The sequence below is a fragment of the Danio rerio genome, chromosome 19 (assembly GCF_049306965.1).
Source record: "Danio rerio strain Tuebingen ecotype United States chromosome 19, GRCz12tu, whole genome shotgun sequence".
NCBI lineage: Eukaryota > Metazoa > Chordata > Actinopteri > Cypriniformes > Danionidae > Danio > Danio rerio.
Genome location: NC_133194.1, coordinates 50590290 through 50613824, shown reverse-complemented (window position 1 = coordinate 50613824; position 23535 = coordinate 50590290). Strand labels below are relative to the sequence as shown.

General features: G+C 35.5%; 1 protein-coding gene across 1 annotated transcript in view; it reads right to left on the bottom strand.

Annotated features, from left to right (window-relative positions):
- Positions 1-138: 138 nt before the first annotated feature.
- The window catches only part of ago4 (argonaute RISC component 4), a 36820-nt gene continuing 13423 nt past the window's right edge, over positions 139-23535 (bottom strand). The window contains 10 exon segments of the mRNA NM_001252559.2: positions 139-261; positions 3117-3316; positions 5376-5477; positions 6119-6253; positions 8028-8343; positions 9595-9754; positions 12877-13061; positions 14508-14641; positions 18960-19088; positions 22886-23005. Coding sequence (NP_001239488.1) covers positions 153-261; positions 3117-3316; positions 5376-5477; positions 6119-6253; positions 8028-8343; positions 9595-9754; positions 12877-13061; positions 14508-14641; positions 18960-19088; positions 22886-23005 — 1590 coding nt within the window. The 3' untranslated portion in view covers positions 139-152.

Here is a 23535-nt window from a genome sequence, read left to right as displayed (position 1 = left end):
GAGAAATACAGCATGAGAGAGAGAGAGCGAGATAATAGAGAGAGAGAGAGAGAGAGAGAGAGAGAGAGAGAGAGAGAGAGAGAGAGAGAGAGAGAGAGAGATAATAGATATAGCTGGAAGGAGTGTAGAAGTGCGCCTCCTGCTGGCTGTGGTCAGGCGAAGTACATGGTGTGCTGTGTGTCGTAGTGAATCTGCACAGCTTTCGCCAGCGCCTGCGGGTCTCGACCGTTGCTCTGTCCTGATACGTGACTGCCTTCAGCACTGAGACACAAAGCACACACACACACACACACACACACACACACACACACATCAATATACACTGTCCGGGATGTGTGTGTTACAGAAACTCTAAGGGGACCCATTATGCACTTTGACATTCCTTTTTTGCACATGGCAACTTTTTCAGTAATGTTAGTTTGTGTTTTTTAATTTAAATTGCAATGTAATAAGTTTATTAGTGTATGTGGGATATTCAGTGTATTCAGACCTACAGTATGGTCTGATTAGCTATTTCATACATTACTGTAGTTCAAACCATGCATTTTATTTGGCTAATTTTAGGCGATACGGAAAAACAAACAGCCTTTGCACACTTACCGTGTCGGTCGAAGACTGTTGAATGTATGTTCTCATTGACTGATTGGCACAGTTATGCATTCACAATGGTATGAACCGTTATAGGGGTGGTCAAATGTATATTTATATTACCTATTATTTCTATTATTGACATTATTATTTAAAATACAGTCCAGAGTGAACTACTTCTCTGTATTAAAGGGCTGACCCCCCCTATGCATTTTGTGTTTATCTCCTTCAGGCAGTGTTGCCAGATTGGGCGGTTTTGAATTTGATTGTGGGTAAAAAAATGGCAGGCGGGTTGACAAAATTTAGGCGGTTTTGAAACATGATTTTTATTTTATATATGCAACTTATTTAACAAAACATATGTGCTCCTACTCCATTCAGTTAGTACTTACCAGTGCATAGTGCAAACCGCCGGGTTCTACCCGCAAGAGTTGAAGAAAAGTTATCAATATCTGACTCCACTTCACGAGAAGTTAAACGCACAGCGGTTTATCATGACACTTTTATCAATCGTTTTTTCCGCAAGTAACAGCAAGAACAAGCATAGAAGCATTTTCTGATTGACAAGCAGCACCTAATTATATAAGAATTTAAAATGGGACAAATTTATATCCCAATTCAAAAGTAAAACACTCAAATAGGTAAGTGCAGTATGTGGGTGAGAGGGAGGGCAGGGTTTCGATGTGATCCAGTTATGTTGTGGTCCTGTGATGCTGGTGTTGGTTGCTGTATGGTTTATATATATATATACACACACACACACACACATATATATATATATATATATATGTATATATATACATACATATATACATACACATATATATATATATATATATATATATATATATATATATATATATATATATATATATATATATATACATACACATATATATATATATATATATATATATATATACATACACATATATATATATATATATATATATATATATATATATATACATATACATATATATATACACACACACACACACACACACACACACACACACACACACACACACACACACACACACACATACATACATACATATATATATATATATATATATATATATATATATATATATATATATATATATATATATATATATATATATATATATATATATATATATATATATACACATACATACATACATACATACATACATACACACACACACAGTTAAAGTAGGTAGATTAATTAAATATCAATAAAATATTAATATAATATTATATGGGCGGGTTTTGGACAACTTTTCGGCTAGAAAAAGTCTGCTATATCTGGCAACACTGCCATCAGGAGGTGTTATTTAGGGGGATCAGACACCTCCAAACCCCCCTGTAATTTGCACACTGATTACACAGTGTGAAAAATTTAAAACGGGACAAATTTATACCCCATTTCAAAAGTAAATACTCAAATAGGTAAGTGCAGTATGTGGGTGAGAGGGAGGGCAGGGTTTTGATGGGATCCGGTTTTGCTGTGGTTCTGTGAGTGCTGGTGTTGTGTGCTGTATGGTTTAAAATATATAACAGTTAAACTAGGTTAATTAAGTAAAATATTGATCTAATATTTTGGGTGTTTTTTTGTGTGCGTTTGGGCGGGTTTTGGGCTGGAAAAAGTATGCTATATCTGGCAACACTGCCGTCAGGGGGTGTAATTAGGGGGATCAGACACCACCAAACCCCCTTGTAATTTGCACACCGATTACACAGTAGAAGAACTGGAAAAAAGTACAGATGGATACCAGTGCCGCATTACAAGTACAATACCAGTAAAAACCTGAACAGTACCCAACCCTACTAATTTCAAACCTTTCCATTGAACATAAGATATTTTGAATAAAGCTGGAAAACTAAGTACTAATGTCTACAATATGTGTTTTTCCTACAACAGAAGTCAATGGGTTACCGGCTTTAAGCTTTAATCAAAATATCTTCTTTTGTGTGCAGCAGAACTCAGAAACTCAAAAGGTTTGAAACCATTTCGAGTATGAATAAATAATAAATAAAAAAACTTTTAAAAAGAGATATTTCACCCAAAACTTTCAATTCATTCAGCGTTTATTCACTATTCGCTTGTTTTAAACCTGTTTAAATGTTCTCTTTTGTTGAATGCAAAAGTAGATATTTTGAAAAATGCTGAAAACTTCAAACCACTGACTTCCATAGCATTTGATTTTCTACTATAGAAGTCAATGGTTACCGGTTTTCAACATTTTTCAAAATATCTTCTCTTGTTTTTAGTAAACACAAAAGCTGACATTTTGAAGAAAGCTGAAAACCTGTAACCATTGACTTCCATAGCATTTAATCTTCTACCATGAAAGTCAATGGTGACAGGTTTTTCTAACATACCTTCGTCTGTGTTCAACAGAAGAAATAAACTCAAAAGGTTTAGAATGATAATTTTAGGATGAGCGCTCCATTTAACACCACATTTTCTTTTGTGTGACGAGCTCAACACGTATTTATGGTCACTTTACACAGGCTCTTAATACTGAAGTGTTACTAACCTGTCATGGTCTTTGTCCACTAAATGATAGCGTGCGCGGAAGGCCACTAGCCGGGCGTAGTAAGCTGGCGCGGGGATGGAGACGGAGCGGGTGCAGCGCACATAAGTGTGGCAGAGCTGGTAGGTCAAAAGCTGGAGCTCGTCAGCGGTGAAACAGTTGTCGTCCCACAACACGTGATAGTGAGAGGGACGGCTGGTGCCCTGCGGGAGAACACGGGGAAACAAATGAGTGAAAAAAAGTTCCACTATATACTGGGAACATATGCAATACACAATATTGCAATATGATTCTAGTGTTGCAATAACGATATTTTGGTCACACATAAACAAGTATGAACAATACTTGTACAGCATTTATTAATGCTAATTCAACATTTACTATTGCATTATTAACAAACAAATTCATGCTCGATAACATTAGTTAATAAACCGTGAGTAAACATGAACCACTGTATTTTTATTTGTTCATATTAGTAAACGCATTAACTACAATAAGGTTGCATTAGTTAATGCATTTACTAACATGAACAAACAATGAACAATACATTAACTAGTATTGTCAGTTCATGTTAACTCGCGTTGCATTAACTAATGTTCATAAGCATGAATTTGGATTTTAATAAAGCATTAGTAAATGTTAAACTATGATTAATAAATGCTTTTACATGTATTGTTCATTATCAGCTGATGTTAGTAAATACATTAAACCTTTTTGTAAAGTGTGACCGATATTTCGTGCTATAACTATAATTTTTATTGATGCTATTTCTTGTGATATATCTAACTAGTGCATTTCATCAGCAATTAAACAAATATACAGTCAAGCATGCCAAATTCTGACTTGTGGTCGGTTCTTCGTACACGGATTACTCAGTTAGCTGGATTTGGATATTGACGATTTGACATGATCCAGGATCGTTTCGTTCTTCAAAGCTGATCTGAGAGTTGTTGTCATGGCAACAGTTCTGCTAGCTCAAACCTGATCGGGAGCAGGTTCAATTCACGTAAACAGGATTAGATCGGCTCAGTTTAAGCAAAGGTAATACAAAAGTAGCCTACCGAATTCTGATATTTTCTTACAGTAGTAGTTATATACACTTGGGAAAATAGTAAATATTTTTAACTAATATATATATATATATATATATATATATATATATATATATATATATATATATATATATATATATATATATATATATATATATATATATATATATATATATATATATATATATTAATGAAATAAAGTTATACACATTAATACAATTATGCAATCTGCACCCTCGAAATGAAAGTATAAAGACTGCCACCTGGTGGTGCAAAGAGAAAACTTACTTATATGAACTTTTTAGATCGCTTTAGTACAAATTGTGTATAATAGAAATGAACAATGTGATTTTTTTTTAAAGGAAATAATACATTTATGCAGTCATAAACATGTTTTTATAGTTCACAAAAGTTGCAGACTCCTATACCAATATCAAAATGCTTTTGTAAACATCCAGTTATTCTTTACACCGATTAAAAAAACGGCTACTATAATAAATAAAATATTTTCTAAATGTAGAACTAAATGCATTGAAATACATGATGAATACTCTCCACACATGAAAGTGTAAAGCCTGCAGCTCACAACAAATGTGGAAGGTTATTGCTTGTCATATATAACAAACGGTTTACAGCTAATTTGATGTAATTTAGCTCATAATAATATAATAATTGAATATTAATTAGATGACGTCATTACGCTGTTGTGCTGTCAGCCAATCGTTGCATTGTTGATCATGATTGAGGATGGATAGATCTGTCCTTCACAACACATGCAGCGATCTCAGATCAGTTCATCCAGACATTCTAATCTGATTCACAAACTTGTTTGAAGAACTAAATTAGCCAGAGATCAGTTATCAAGATTAACAGATCCAGGATCTGCCAAATCATCTTAGATCATTTAAGCGAGGTACGAAGAACAGACCTCCGGTTTCCACAATGATGCCTCTTGTACATATTATTTTTATTATCGTTTGGGAGGAGGTGATGTCATTTCCGGTCAAAAACAAACTTGCTGGCCGTATGAGTAATTTTGGACTTCACTGTATAGAAATTAAATCCATGTAAAATGAATCTAATTTATTGCACTTCTCAGTGATGTGGATATTGCATATACTATTTCTGCAATAATTTTTCGCAATATTGTGCGGCCCCAATGTGAACAGTAACATCAAATGGATCAATGATGATATAAATGAAGGCTCACCTGGATGCCAGCATGGCTGCACAGGTAGAAGTCAAACTCTGAGGGGTGTGTGATGGTGCTGTCCACCGTAGTGCCTGCTGGGACGTTGCCACTCTTCCCAACCTGAGCCAAAGCAAAATAAGGTTCAGATGTCAGATTTAAGAGAGAACGCTGTGATGAACTGGCCATGATTTTGTTAGAGCTCGACTTATATGGCAGGAGTGTTGCCTTGACTGCATTCTGCTCCAAATCTGTTGGTGTTTTAAACATTGAGCTAACAGGCAATTGTTTGGCTCTGTGTCCGCAGCACAGCTCATTCTGACTATTACCGCCCACTCACACAGCTAGATAAACAAACTACAGTTGATTGTGTTTTTAACCAAACATGGGGTGCTTTAGGTGTTGGAGAACAAGCCAAAAAAGAAGAAAAACAAAACAAAAACAAAGCAGTTTTCACGAACAGATTAACACACATACTTTCTCACACACATAATTAAGACACACACACACATACACATTCAAATGCACACACGGGTAAAACATGCACATGTTTAAGTACACACACTCAAACACACACACATACTTTATGCGCTTTTGAAGTACATATGTGTTTGCTTTTACACACACACTTAAACTCAGACACACAAACACTCACGTCCTCATAAACCACCTCAGCATTGTAATACTAAGTTCATACCGATGCCATTATACAAATTTCTGTCCTTGTAAACCACCAAAACCAGGACACACACACACACACTCACCCTCTCGGCTTTGTCGGAGCAGAAGAGTCGAGTGTGGTGGCGTTTCTGCACTACGATGTATGTGATTCCCGGCCTGTAATCCTCTTCTAGACTGATGCAGGCTTTCCTGATGGCGATCAGCTCTGGCCACGCCACCTGACAAACACACATTAATAATCAATTAACACATTTATTGAACACTGGTTGATAATTACATGATTAAAATTGCATTTAAATGACAACAAAAATGATTTAAATTGCTAATATCTATATAAAGATGGAAGACACTGGATGTTTTTTGGTTGTTCTCCTCTGTTGTGCTCAGCAAATAACCAAATGCTGTATGCGTTTTTGTTTATTTCTATTACTGATGCTCATAAGTATCATCAAAGACTACAGAATATTATATATAGACTAAAGAATATTATAGAATAAAGTGACTTTGGTATTATTCATGATTATTATTGTGATAATTGAGATCAGCTGTGTGTACCAGCAATGAACAGTTGTATTGTTTGATTAGTATGGTGTATGAACCGTTATTGGTGCCGCCTCATGTTGATAAGCATCACAGGGTCTCACTTGCTTAAACACAAACAACCAAACTAAAATATTTCTGGTATGCTGAAACATTTTACATACCAATAATAATTTGGGGCATACTAAAACAGATGCACACCACATTATAAATAAAATAAATCCTGCTTTCAAATAGTATCAATGCATTTTTGGTGTGCTGCATTTGTGGATGCATTGACGAGATCATAAATCTTGCTTTCTAATATTATTAATGCATTTTTAATATAACGAAACATTTTATATACTAATAACCAATGGCATATTAAAACAATTGCATACGCCAGATTAAAATAAAATAAATAAATCCTGCTTTCAAATAGTATCAATGCATTTTGTAGTATGATGAAACATGGTACATGCTAATCATTTGGTGCATACTAAAACAGACAGAAATATTAAAATACAACAGATGCTGATTTCTAATACTATCAATGCATTTTTGGTATGCTGAAACATTTTACAAACTAATAATTAAAGGCATAACAAAAAACAGATGCACACACCACATTATAAATAAAATAAATTCTGCTTTCAAATAGAGTCAATGCATTTTTTAGTATGGCGAAACATTTTATATACTAATAACTTGGAGCATACTAAAACAGATGCTCACACTAGATTGAAATAAAATAAATATATCCTGCTTTATAATAGTATCAATGCATTTATGGTGTGCTTAATTTGGGGCATACTAGAACCGATGCATACACCAGATGATAAATGCTATGGTGCAGTGGTGAATTAAATACATGCATGTCCTGCGCTGGACTCGCCTGCTTCATTTGGCACTCATACTAAAACATTTTTAATATGTCGAAACAATTTACATGCTAATAATAATAATAATAATAATAATAATAATTTGGGGCATACTGAAACAGTTGCATACACCAGATTATAAATCCCGCTTTAAAATACTACCTTTGCCTTCTTGCTATGCTGCAACATTTTACATAATAATAATAATAATAATAATAATAATAATAATAATATGGGCCATACTAAAAGAGATGCATACATCAGATTAAAATAAAACAAATGCATGGTATGCTGAATTTCTGGCATACTGAAACAGATGCATACTCCATATTATAAATCCTGCTTTCAAACACTATCATTGCATTTTTGGCATGCTGAATTCGGGTCATACTAAAAAGATGCAGACACTAGATTACAAATCCTGCTTGCAAATAATTTAAATGCATTTTTTGCAATGCTAAAACATTTTATATACACTAATAATTTGGGGCATCATAAAACAGATGCATGCATTAGATTATAATTACTATTCATGCATCATCATCATCAGCAGTGTTGGATTAATTGCATGCATCTCCTGCGCTAAACTCACCTGCTTCATCTGGCCCTCAGAAACTCCTCCGCGGTAGTAGATAATGCGTGTGGGCTTGAATCGGGTGGATTTGTAGAACTGAATAAGCAGCTCGCGCACCATGTTGGTGAGATCCTGGATGACCTCCTGGCTGAAGAGCTGCTCCTGGGACAGATCCTGGCGGGACGTTTGCACACGTACGGTGGCGCAGTATCGGCTCGGGTGTCCGTCCATGCTTCCTACCACTGCAGCTATGGACGGCTTCTTCCCATCGCCCGCTGGAGGGTGAGTGACGTCCGCACCCAAGAAGATCACCGGCTGCTGGAACACAGAAGGCCTGCAGGGGGAAAAAAAGACAGGGGTAAAATGAACTAAATGAAAACATTACTTAATAAAAATAAATTATATAAAATAAATTCAATTAAAATATAAAAAAAAATTCAATACAATTTTTTTTATTATATTAAATAAATAAAAATAAATATTTTAAAGTTTTAAAGATAAAATTTATTAGAAATAAAAAAATTTAATCTTTAAAATAAAATAAAATTACATAATTAAAAAAAAAGTTTTATGAAAATAAATTAAAATTAAGAATAAGATTTAAATAAAATATAAAAATTGTATTAAAATAATATAAAATACAATGTATTAAAATAAAATATATAAAATTAAAATTTAATAAATATAATTTTATATAAAGTTTTATTAAAATAAATTTATATAAAAACAATTAAAGTGAAATATAAAAACTAAATTAATAAAATAAAACAATAAATTCCAAATTATAAAGTTAATAAAATAAAAAATTATAATGTATTAATTTATTAAAATACAAAAAATAAAAAATATATTAATAAAATTATTAAAATAAAATTAAAATAAAACAAAAAATAAAATAAAATATGGAAAAAAAATTAAGTAAAATATAATGAATAAAAAAATAAAAATGATAGAAAACCAAAACAAAATAAAAAGTAACATTTAAAAAGTAAACAAAACTGATCAGCATACAGTGATCAGATTCATATCAGATTCATAGCCCTTTTAGCACAGATAGATTTCACTTAACTGGAAACAAAAGAACTCTCCACACTGCTCAGCACTTACATTAAACAAAATAATGTTATCACCTTAAAATGTTAGACTTCACAATGCACATGCACAAAGACACAATGTCAATCAAAGTGTCTCTGCAGACGGTTTTTATCAAGTCTGATTACACCAAATGAAAATTTTATTTTTCATTAGAAGCTTGTTATATTCACACACTGCTGACACACAACGATGTTCAAACCCTTATAAAAGCGATTTCTGCATAATAGATCCCCCTTTAAAAACCTCCCATGATTGGCAGTCCTGTTGCTAGGTGACAGGATTATTTTTATTTAAGTGGACTAAAAATGGAGATTTCATGCATTAAGCATTGTTTGAGGGCCACTCTGCATTTACATGTGATGGTTACAATCTAAAGCCACAATAGAAGGAAAAAAACTCCTTTTAAATTAGATACGATGACATGAACGTTTTCTTTTGTATGCAACAGTTAAAAAAAAAAAAAAAAAAAAAAAAAAGCACAAAAACGCACCTCTGATGTGGCACCAGCACATTGTTGATGCCTCCTAGTTTGGCGTTGATCTTCAGACAGAGGTTGGAGAGTGTCTGAGGAGACGTTTTTACCACGTTCTTCACCTGAACACACTGAGTGGCCATTCCCAGGAGAGTGTCTCCCACACGCTTCACCTCCGCTACACACACACACACACACACACACACACACACACACACACACACACACACACACACACACACACACACACACACACACACACACACACACACACACACACACACACACACACACACACACAATTCAGTATGACAGCAGCTGCGTTAACTTTACCATTTATATTGTGCAAAATAAAACTGCAAATTAAAAAAATATGCCTGATTTAGCGGAAACACCCATATAAAAATCACTTGCAAAACAACTTGCACGAGGCGGTTTTTCAGCAAATCGATGTAATGTATATAAACTAGGGCTGTCAAAATTAGCGACCTCCGCAAAAAAACCTCCGCATTTCGGGACTCGTGTGGTCCTTTAAGTTAATCAAAAAAAAAAAAAACTCTAAATCAGTATTATCTTAATCATAAAAGTGGAGTATTGGTGTCCATGTAAATGTACTGTAGTGAAAGTGGCAGATGAAGTCGCAAGCCGTCCAAGACAGCCCCATTCTCTGCCTTTAAAGGGTCACGAAACACCAAAACACATGTTTTGAGCTGTTGACAGTCGTATGTGTCCCACACGGCTAAAAACACTATTAGGACACCTATATTTCACTAAAAAGTGTAAATTGGTTGTTTTTGCGTTATTTCAAGCAAATTCGTACTTCCGGTTTGAAACTAATTTTTGAAGCTGCGTCACGGTCATGAGATAATAGCGTGTATTCCAGCGTGCAGACTGGACGTCTGTGCCAGAGTGTGTCTTATTACGTCTTACAGTGTGCTGCATTAATGCATGAGTAAAGCTTGGTTCAAACCAATCAGCGCGCTCTATTGTGCAACTTCATTAATATTCATTACTGTCATAGTGTTTAGACGACAGAGACGCCACGTTGTGTTGGCAAAACAAGCGTGAAGTGTTGCTTTTATAGTTTGCTGCAGTGAAGTTTTGTTTTCATTTTCTCTCTGTGAGAGCTCAGCTGGAGTCACGTGAGGATTAACAGTGTACGCGACGCGCGACAACAATAACTTGCGTGTCTATGGAGGATTATTGTTTACCTGAGAGCTGTTCTCATCTGCAAACGCTGAGATCCGGATTCACTTGTAGTCTCCTCTTAATAAAGACACGGCTCTAGTTGCTGGTGATTGTCCTGTCTCTACAGATTTGGTAAGTGAGCGACCAGTGCTCTTTGTTTATTTAGTTCGTATTTTATTCGTATCAAACAAACTATTGCACCGAGTGTAAACAAGTTAGCACTAACAGTTACAACCAAACTATAACCTCGTGTTGGATTTTGTGACCGGAATAACACACGCGGCTTCCTGACACTACCTGCCGTGTGCATCTAAGTTTCCGGGAAATGCAGAGTTTTTTTTCTCTCATTCGCCGTGCGGTACCAAACATTGCATGAAAAATACACGCTTAGAGCAGTTCCTCGAATCAAATATCACGTTGTCGCAAGGGACAAGAATGAATTTCCTGAATAAAACAGCCAAACTGCAGTTAAAGTCCACCATTTAATAATTTGGCAAATAATTTGACTACAGATGTCCATGTAGGTTAAACATCACTTTCTACTGTGTGTGTGATTTTTGACACTGAAACTCGCGTGTGCCCAAATGGACACTCCCACACCCTCCCACTTTTCTTCCTCCGACACTCCCCCCTAAACAGAGCTGGACACGCCCACTTTTCTGGCTTTTTCCAAAGTAGAGGTGTGAAAACACCCTGCTGAAACGAGGGGGTTTCATGGCCTTTTAAGCTACATCCATGAGCCCTGCTTCTCGTTGCTGTGTCAGAATCCTTGCTTGTGAAATACAGCCAGACTTTAGAACGCTTAGTTTAAGCAAATTTGATGAACGATTCATCAACATGCATGATTGCGTTTGTGTTGATGAATCACTGGGTCCGCTGTACTGCACGAGTTGTCTGTCTGTCTGTCTGTCTGTCGTCCACTTAAGGCTGATTTATACTTCTGCGTCAAACAGCGGCATATGCTACGGCGTTGACGCATAGCCCAAGCTCTATAATTGGTCGGCTTGGTATCGCTGACGAGTCTGGGCGGGACCGAGAGCCGCGTGAATGGCGCGAACCCAATGTAGCGATTGTTTACAAGTGTGGAGTCCTGCGAAGGAGCTCCGGATGGAAAGTTTTGTTCTGTGTTTACCTCATAGTTAAAGTTGTTGCACATCCGCCGGTTCCTGCCTCAAAATGAGCGAGTTTGAGCCGCTTGTTCATCCAGGAAGTGTTCAGGAAAAGTAAAACAGCAGTGAAGAAACTCAACACAAGGAACATTTACATCTCACTGCCCACTAGCGTTTCGGAAGTGTTAATGCAGACCAACAGAGACAGCAGCAGAAGTATAAATGCACAGCTACACACGTTGCATGCACTGTGGGTTACGCCGGTCACTTGATGCAGCAGTATAAACCAGGCTTTAGAATCCAACATGGAAATCATTTTTGTTTGTTATTGCCATTGATTGTTTTGAAATTTAAATGGCACTTAAATGCCTTTGTTTTTATTACTGTAATAAATACGCCGTTTTGTGATAAATCATAATTAATTGCATAAAAAGTGTGATTAATAACGTACATTTTTTTAAATCATTTGACAGCCCTAATTTTATATTTTGTTTTTAAAATATTTCTGAAATGTTGTTTAAGAGAGCAAAGAAATTTTCACAGTATGTCCTATAATATTGTTTCTTCTAGGGAAAGTTTGTTGAGCTGGAACTCATAGCATTTTAAAAACAATATTGAAACCAAATATATTTTTTCAATTGTCTTTTTCAGAGGCTCAGTGGTTAGCACTGTGGCCTCACAGCAAGAAGGTCTCTTGTTCGAGTCTCGGCTGGGTCAGTTGGTGCTTGTGTGGAGTTTGCATGATCTCCTCATGTTGGCGTGGGTTTCCTCCGGGTGCTCCGGTTTCCCCCCCAGTCCAAACACATGCGTTATAGAGGAATTTAAGAACTGTGTTTGAGTGTTTCCCAGTACTGGGTTGCGGCTGAGAGGACAGGTTGTAGTCGTATAACATTTACGTAATTAATGTTATTACTTCAGAATAGTTTTGTGCAGATTTGTAATGGAAGAGCAGCTAATGTCAAAATCCCGGGTGTTTGCTGTGCTTTCAGTGATCTCTCTTTACCATAGACAGGTGTTTTTCCGGGCAGGATGACCACGATGAGCTGCAGGCCCACGTAAGACATCTTGAGATGCTTGAACATGGGCTCCACACTGTCTGCACCCTGGGCGTATTTGCAGAAGCACGGCTGGCCTTGGATCGGCATCCCAGCATCCTTGGAAATCTTGCGCAGCTGGTCAGTGAAACTCCTTTAAAAAAAGACAAGAATCAATAACCAGGTGCATCTCGACATGTTTATAGCATAACCACACCTTAGAAATGATGTGAACTAATGATTTTGTTGTGTTGCTGGGTTTCAGAGGAAGTGGGCACATGATTCATAATGCATTGCATGATTTGATGATACCACCCATCTAATAAAGTGTCATTAAATGTAGTCCTGTTAACACATTTCAGCTTGAAAATGTAAAAATAAGACGAGAGTTAAAATGTAATCAATGTTTTTATAAAAAAAAATATATATGGAGAAAAAGTAAAAATTTATGAACTAAATAAAAAAAAAAAAAAAATATATATATATATATATATATATATATATATATATATATATATATATATATATATATATATATATATATATATATATATATATATATACACACATTTATTATTATTAAACACATTAAACTGGATAATCTAATCAAATGGCTATTTGTGTGTGTGTGTGTGTGTGTGTGTGTGTGTGTGTGTGTGTGTGTGTGTGTGTGTGTGTGTGTGTGTGTGTGTGTGTGTGTGTGTGTGTGATACATTCATAAATTTACTTAAAAGAGGAAAATGATCCAATATTTTCAGAATGCATAAACATTCAATTGACAAACAGATTTAAAACTGGAAAATGACTTTTTTTATCAAAATAACTTAACACTTAATTGTTAACAGTTATGAATAACATTTATGAGCATAAATATATAATAAAACATTAAAAGCATTATTCATTTAAGTTAAACACTGTTCACACAGATTAAAGTGCAATTAATTATTAGCAGAGACAACTTTAATTTATTTGAATAATGTATTAAGAACTTTGTTGGTTCGTGTAGTTAACTAACAAATAAAACACTTTATTAAATATCATCATCCTAACAATAATCCTAATACACAACAGTAATATCAACTATAATACACCTAACAAACAATACTACACTAAAGAATATAAAAATTCAAAAATCATCATAATTCATCATCATCATCATCATCATCATCATCACAATAATCCTAATATGCATAACAGTAATATTAACCATAATAATAATAATATACCTAATGTACACAATACACAAACGTTCACACATCATTATAATAATTTAAATCATCATCATCATCATAATAGCCCCTAATAATATACATTATTGTAATATTAACCACAATACAACTAATAAACAATACACCAAAAATATACAAAAATTCCAACACAACAAGAATAATAATAATAAATAAATAATAGTAATAATAATAATAATAATAATAATAATAACAACAACAACAATAAAAACAACAACAAAATTATTATTATTATTACTACTATTATTATTATTATTATTATTATCATCATCATTGTTGTTGTTGTTATTATTATAAAAGAAAGCAATATATAAATAATAAATAGCTTCAATAAATATAAGAGTGATTCTTACTTGAGCAGGTCCTCTCTGCATTGTTTCTGAGGGGCGAAGCAGGCCACGGCCCAAACCTTGATCTCTATTCCGGCATAAAACTGCTTCCCCCTCATGTCCCAGACGCCCTGGTTGGGTGTGGCCACCGTCTTATTCTGGGGAGAGAGTCCCTACACTCTTAGTGAACCCCTCGGCCTGACCAGCAGATGCACACTTTACTCAACATCCTCCCCTGTAACTAGGGCTGCACAACATATCATTTCAGCATCGATATGCAAGAGGATGAAGCCTTTTCACGAGACTGTTATGATGCACTTATTGGTCATCAGCTTCTTAAATTCTTTAAAGTTCTTAATATTTAGTTTATTTTTAACCTATAAACATTTATATGTATTTATGTGTGTATTAAATCATCTTTGCATGAAATTATAACAATTACAGTGCATGTAATGATGCGTATATGGGAGCAGGACAGTAATTCTGACATTATTCCCTCTTCTGCCTGTCGTTATCAGTCTCACACTATTGTTTTCCTCTTTCTGAAAGACTTGAGAACACCATCCTGGACTTTTTCTTGTATTATTTCAGCAAATAGGATTGTAAAATAATGATTTGTTGTACCAACTATGATAACTTCTGCTGTTCAGAAACACGCAGATGTGCACATAAACCCGTTGCACATGTTGTGATGTGACTTGCAAATGTGAAATGTTGAGTCTGAATTAAAGTTGAGCTACAGAACATTTGTAAAGTCACAGCTCAGTTCAGTCATAATGGAGTGAAGGTTTATCATTTGCATGTGTTTTAATGCCTGTGACTGAGCATTGCAAGAGAGCCATTTGAGCACGAAGAACTATAGTGTTTGGATGTGTAACAGATTTATTGTATGCATTTATCTCTACACAATTTGTTTTGTTTCTAGTCCAAACATCCACATTTCAATGTGAAAACAAGATTATTTTATCCCATTGGCAGATAATTAAGCTTGTTTTGAGGAAAAACTATTCATCTAGACTTATTTCTTCTGAAAGTGAACACAAAACAACTTGATTTAAACTTTAGATATTTGGACAAGAAATGAGACAAAGCATGTATGAGAAGTTTCTTTGCATTGTTGTTATCCAATTTTTGTACTTAAATTGTTCGACTCCCTAGAAACTGCCAAATAGAGCTACTCAAACCATCTTGTGAAGTTGTATTCATTCATTTTCATTTCTCTTCATTCGGCTTAGTCCCATTATTATTAATCTGGGGTCGCCACCGCGGAATGAACCACCAACTTATCCAGCAAGTTTTTATGCAGCGGATGCCCTTCCGGCCGAAACCCATCTCTGAGTTGTATTCATATCGCAATGAATAAAATATCGAAAAATCTGATTTTCCAGTATTGTGCAGCCCTAGTGCTACCCCTAAACCAACCCAACCTGTGTCTGGCAGGCCTGGCCAATAGCAGAGAGTGCAGAAAAGCCCCAATGATTAGAAACAGATTATTATATAACCCCTTAACTGAACACAGATATAAAAACGACATGTTCAACTTAATGTCAATCTTCAATGCTTCAGTGATTTAAGCTTGGTCTCATTTTAAAGACAGACAGACGTCACGTCAGATTGTAGCTGAAGTAAAAAAAATTAAAAGTTAAATATAAGTTATGTGCCTTAATGTTTATGTATACAAAATAAATGAATATTTTAATATACTGCATGAAATGTCAATTTTAGGCTAAAACTGTTTTTTTTTTTTTTTTTTAAGGTGGCGAAAATCAAAACTAAATATCTGAACAAATTATATTCCAAATTTGAAGTTGATCCCACAAAAACTGAGCTTTAATTATGATTGTTTGTGTGCAGCACAATATAAAACAGTGAGCGAATATGTATTCAGAAGTCTTAGACCTTTCCAATGAGGTTAACATTAGGGTTTAATAAAAAAGAAAATTGATGTAAACGTTAGCGAGTATCAGTTAAGGGGTCAATATTGCAAAAGGGCATTAAAGAACTAGCTGTAAAGCATAAAAGTCAATTAATGCATTAATAAATCATTCACTGAAGGAAGAAATGCATGTTAAAGTTAATACAGAACAGAAACGCTCCAGTGTTCAGGGATATGAATAAATATTATAGGTACAACTCTTACTTCAACATTAACTTTTTCATGAAACCTACCTGCATTTAAGTGTGTTCAAAACATGAGCACATTATTGAAGATAATAATGCTGTTGTTTCTTGTTTGAAAGGAGAGGATTGGCACTTTAATTTGATAAATAATATGGTCATATATTCATGGCCAAAAATATTCTGAGGGCCGTCAAATTTAGATGAAAATCATAAAAAAAAAAAGCTGGCAGTAGCTGGCAACTAAAAAAATGCTGGCAGGGAAGGGGTTAATATGATAAGTTGAAATGTATTGTAAAAACAATATAATTACAAACAAATCTATACAGAATGAGATATAATAAATTGTAAAATAAACAAAATCCCTGAAGACTGAAGCATTTGAAAATACAATCATTCAAAAGCACTTACAACAAGCACACACACACACACACACACACACACACACACACACACACACACACACACACACACACACACACACAAAGCAAAATGTTAAATACGGACACAGAATTAAGACTCTGGGTTAATTGTAAAAATAATAATAATAATAATAATAATAATAATAAAGCTCCCAATGTTATTGCAAAGTATAAATTAGAGACAGTAATTAAATACAATTGAGCAGAAGAGATACGAGTTTGCAGATCTCTTGCAGTTACATGCAACAGCTTTCCCATCTGAACCAACAGCGGCACAGTTTGCAAAAGGGAGGGCAATTTAATCAAGAGGTTATTATTATTATCATCATTTCACAGGAATGAAGACAAGACTCCACTGGTACTGTAGGGTCAATTATAAAACAAGGAAAAACTCATTCCGATTCAGACAGAAAATGATGCACATTTCATATCAATTCGTTTACATACAGTTATATTAAGTATAGTGATGCAACAGCAAAAAATAAGAAAACAACATTAATATTAGAGCTATTGCAGTATTCACATTAGGGCTGTGCAATTAATCAAAATCGAATCAATTTGAAACGACGCAATTAGCAAACTTTCAAAGGGCTGCGATATGAAAGCGATATTAATATATAAATATAACACAAATATGCATCCAAAAGCAAGTGTCTGACTGTGTGACAGGCTTGCTAGCCAATTGAATGAGAGCACACTTATTCTGCCCAATCACCACGGCTCAAAACAAAAGCATGTACCGCCCACCATTAATTAATACATAGAGAGTGCGGCGGTGCAGTAATGTGATGCATATAAAATATAGAATGCCTACACAGTGTGTGTATATAGGCTATGATTATACAGAAAGTTTTTAAAAAATTTATAAACAATCATATACATATATAAACAGTTAAAACATGCTGTGTTCCTTCTATTTAAAGTGTGTGCTGCATATTATTGAGAATACTATTATTATTGAATATTATTAATTTTGAGAATATTAAATTGCAAATAAAAATCGAAATTGCTCCCATTAATAAAGTGCAAAAAAAAATTAGCAATTCATCCCCCCCCCAAATTGCACAGCCCTAAATCACATCGACTGCATGAGACTTGAGCTGCTCTGAGATATTAAAGGGGACCGATTAGTTTGAGCTCAAAATAGCACACGTTTTCTAGCTCTCTGAAACTGACCCATTTAGGCTTCGATGCTAATTGTGGTGTTTTGGTGACTGTGGCTTTAAATGCAAACGTGATTGTGCTCTTTTCAAAAGAGGGCGGAGCTACAAACCCCTGTGCATCAGCATAGCGGCAGATTGACAACAGGACTAGCGTTATCACTCAAGTCTGCATGTGTGCTACAGTGTGTGCTTCTGTCAGTCTATGCCAGGGGTCACAAAACTTGTTGCTGGAGGGCCGGTGTCCAGCAGATTTCACCTCCAACCCTAATCAAACAAACCAGGATAAGCTAATCAAGGTCTTACTAGGTACACTTGAAACATTCAGGCAAGTTGAAGCTAAACCCTGCAGGGACACCAGCATCCTCCAGGACTGAGATTGGTGACCCCTGGTCTATGGAGACTCCTGTTGTCTGCTGTTCATTTATGCTACATCTAAAACTCCACATCTTTAATCCTCTTAGTCTTCAGCAGCTCAAACACTCTAATGGCTAATAGACAATGGAAAGGCTGGCTATATTCACACATTGATGCCACACAACGGTGTTTAAAAGAGATTTTTGCATAATAGGTCCCCTTTTAAAAGTAGTTTCAGAATAGCTTATTCTAAAGAAACACATCAGTGGAGTCTGATCCGTATTCCTCTGGTTAGTACATTCAGTCCACACACACACTCAGACAGACAGGCATGCGTTTGCTCTGGCCCACCCGTACTCACCCTGCACCCGAGCCCCAGTACTCACCCTGCTACAGTCCCTGCCAGTGTCTGTACTCACCCGGCCCCCATACTGCAGCATGGGCGCTGGGAGGACCCGCCCTGTCACCTCGGTCATGTCATTGTGCACCACAATGCCAAACTCTTTCAGATAAGGGTCGGGCCCGCCAACCATACTGTTGCTTTTGACCTGAAAGAGTTTACAGGAGCTTCATCAGTCATACTACATTATATTATAATGACAGCATGTATAATGATAGCATGTGAAGAGTTTGCATGCTAACATCTCTAAATGCCGTCTGAAATGTCCTGAAATTAGTCATTTATCTCAGCCTCGTACATTTATGTTGAGTTATTTGACTTTAAAAGATGAAAATAAATGTACCACCACTATGAAAGTTAAATTACTGAGTACACAGAGGAGTCAGAGAAAATGCTAATTTCAGGAGAAAATACCAAACAGCATTGCGCTTTATGCATCTAAACTAGTGTATTTATGCATGTATGCTTGACTTTGAATTGTTATATTTGGATTTAATGTACTTGTAATTCTGGCTTGGGTTGCATTATTATTTGTTGTTGTATAACTTGTAGCACTTTGAGTTTAAGTGCATCAAATAAAATTATTATTATTATTATTATTATTATTATTATTGCATGCATCTTTTACTTCTGTACTTTTTTTATGTTTGTAATTCACTTTTAGATGCCATTTTTAAAAGGTGTTATATAAAATAAAGTTTTTTTTTATTTAGTGCTGGGCAATAGTTAATCAATATGATATGGGTGTTTATAATACAAATCATGTATAAATTTAAATCAGTGTGACAAAATTGTTTTGAATATTTTTGTTTCCATGCATGCACGTGTGTGTATTACATGTGAATAATTTGTATGTGTGTGTTACATATTTTTTTCAAAACATTTAGAATGCAATTATTTGTGAATTAAGACAATACATGCGAATTGCTATGAAAGCATTTATAAATAACTAACATTAAATATAATTAAAGCTGCAAGCAGCGATGATAGGGACCTCGCACCCAGGCTCACCGCCGCCCGGTAGCCTCAGGATAACAGAGAACAGCGAACAATATTAATTTCAGCCGATATATATAAAGAACCTGAGAAAAAATCACAGATTTATGCAAAACTTCCTCCTGTCAGCAGGTGGCGCTATAACTGTGACTCAAGATCGGCATGTAGATGTCTTTAGGAGAGGCATCTCATCTAACCTGTGAATTTTCAGGCAGATCGGACATTGTTTGGCTGAGTTATAAGCCAAACTACCTTCTGCTATCAGGTGGCGCTATGACTGTGACTCAATATTGTTATGTGAATGTGTTCAGGGGAGGACTTTTATCAACCATGTGAAGTTTCAGGCTGATCGGACTTTGTGTGGTTGAGTTATGAGGACTTCCTGTTCCATGGCGAAGCGTTGAGGTTTGTCATGCTGCCACAGACACGCCCTTCTGTGAAAATTTCAGACCCTAACAAAATGTAATTGCTAGAACTTTCAGATAACAACCAACCAAACTTGGAGCTGATACGAAAAATTTTGTGGGAGGAGTTTATTACTCTGTAAATCATGACATTTCTTGTGGCCAGCAGGTGGCGCTGTAACTGTATCTGGATATTGGCATGTAAATGTGTTCAGGTCAGGACTCTTATTAAACATGTGAATTTTGAGGCAGATTAGATAATGCATGCCTGAGTTATAATGACTTCCGATTTTGTGGCGAATCGTCAAAGTTTGCGAGGCCGCCACGGACACGCCCATTGACAAAAACTCTAAAGCTTCACAATTTAACATCGCCAAGGCCTTTAGATGACAAAACCTAATTTTGGTGTCGATCAGATAAAATCCCTAGAAGGAGTTCGTTAAAATACAACGCCTGGAAATGGCAAAAATGCCACTTATTTGCCGCAGGAAGTTAAAAATATCCGACTTCTTGTTGGGTTTGAGATATGGCTCCAAGAGACTTTTTCGTATGTTTTGGCGTGGTTGAGGTGTGTGCCAATTTTCGTGCATGTGCGTGATTCGTAGATCAGGGGCTCGTCCGTTTAATTTTTATAGGTGGCGCTGTCGAGTCATTTTGCCACGCCCACTTTACTATTGTTATGGGGATGTGTTCGGGAAAGGACTTTTATCAAGCATGTGAAGTTTTAGGCTGATCGGACTTGGTGTGGTTGAGTTATAAGGACTTCCTGTTCCATGGCGAAGCGTTGAGGTTTGTCATGCCGCCACAGACACGCCCCTCTGCGAAAACTCTAGATCTTCACAATATATCATCGCTAGAGCTTTCAGATAACACCACTCAAATTTGGTGCTGGTACAATAAAGTTTGTGGGAGGAGTTTGTCACACTGTAAAACATGTCATTTCCTGTGGCCAGCAGGTGGCGCTATAACTGTATCTGGATAGTGGCATGTAAACGTGTTCAGGTCAGGACGCTTATCAAGCGTGTGAATTTTGAGGCAGATCGGATAATGTATCACTGAGTTATAATGACTTCCTGTTTTGTGGCGAATCGTCAAAGTTTGCGAAGCCGCCACGGACACACCCATCGACGAAAACTCTAAAGCTTCGCAATTTAACATCGCCAAGGCCTTTATATGACAAAACCTAATTTTGGTGTTGATCGGATAAAATCCCTAGGAGGAGTTCGTTAAAATACAACGCCTGGAAATGGCAAAAATGCCACTTTTTCGCTGCAGGAAGTTAAAAATATCTGACTTCCTGTTGGATTTGAGATATGGCTCCAAGAGACTTTTTCGTATGTTTTGGCATGTTTGAGGTGTGTGCCAATTTTCGTGCATGTGCGTGATTCATGGATCGGGGGCTCGTCCGTTTAATTTTTCTAGGTGGCGCTGTAGAGTCATTTTGCCACGCCCACTTCCGAGACCCATAATAAACGTAAATTTTCGCCACTTCTGAGGCGTGTGCAAAGTTCCGTGAGTTTTCGGGCATGTTTAGCCCCTCAAAATCGCGATTCATTCCGGAAAAGAATAATAATAATAATAATAATAATAATAATAATAAACGGAGCAATTCCAATAGGGCCTTGCACCGTTCGGTGCTCGGTCCCTAAAAATTCTAATAAAAAAATATATATAAAAATATTTTTATAATTAAAAAAATAGAAAAGTATTTAATTAAATAAACCAAATGAAATAATAAAATAAAAAACAGAAATTTAATTAAACCCAATAAAATAATAAAATAAAAAACAGAAATGTATTTAATTAAACCCAATAAAATAATAAAATAAAAAACAGAAATGTATTTAATTAAACCCAATAAAATAATAAAATAAAAAACAGAAATGTATTTAATTAAATAAACCCAATAAAAAAATAGGACAGAAATTAATAAACCAAATAAAAAAAAAAATAAAATAATTTAAAAAAAACCAAGCCAATCAGAACCAGTAAAAAGGTTGTTTATTCACACGTTTAAGATATTTTTGGATTAAAAATAAAAATAAAAAATCCTACTACATTATTAAAGCAACAATGATATAATAATAATCTATAAATATTGTTATCTACATTATTTATTTATTCATTTTCTTTTTGGCTTAGTCCCTTTATTAATCTTGGGTCGCCGCAGCGGAATGAACCGCCAACTTACCCAGCATATGTTTTATGCAGCGGAAGCCCTTCCAGCTGCAACCCAATACTGGGAAACACCCATAAAAACTCTAGCCTACCCAATTCACCTGTGCCACGTCCTTGGACAGTGTGGGAAACCAGAGCACCTGGAGAAAACCCACGCGAACACAGGGAGAACATGCAAACTCCACACAGAAATGCTAACTGACCCAGCCAAGGCTTGAACCAGCGACCTTCTTGCTGTGAGATATTATTATTATGCACAACAATAACCACATTACTATTATAAGAATGCATTTGGAGTTGAAATATTGCAGTTTAAGCATTGCATATTAAGACTTGCAGTCAAATTGAGCACATTATCGTCTCTCACCAGTCGGCTGATCTCCTCCTGTCTGTCTGGGGCTGAGCGGGCCGTAGCTTTGATCATGGTGGAGGTCTGATTATCTGTTAGTTTCTTTATGCAGCGCTGTCCTGCCACTATATTACAAACCTGCATGACAAACACAAAACAGTCGAGTGTCAAGTCAATTATTTCCGTATAGGAGCACGTTCCACCATTATGCATGAGACATCTGCAGTAAAAATTCTAAACATAAATGCACAGAGAAAGTATACAGGTTATTATTAACCAAAACTACTAACCAGAGAGTTATGGGATCAGAAAAATATCAATCTGTACACGTTTTAGATTTTAAATGAGGGAAATAAACATGCATTATGGATGTGACCAAAAAAAGTATGCAGGTTTACAGTATACACCATCCTTTGTAGAAATAAAGCCAATTAAAAGGATAAGAGTTGGCTTTGATCTCAACATGGAAACATTGATTTTATTTTTGTATTTATGAGGAAAAAGCCTAATTATATATGCGACATCTCTCTAGTATTGATGTGGCAGATGTGAAATTGGCACTTGTATGACTTTGTCAACTATTATATTTGATTAACCAAAGTTATTTTTAAAGTACTGTAAAACACAAGCCTAAAGCAAATGTAGAAAGGGTTTCACCATTTCCATGG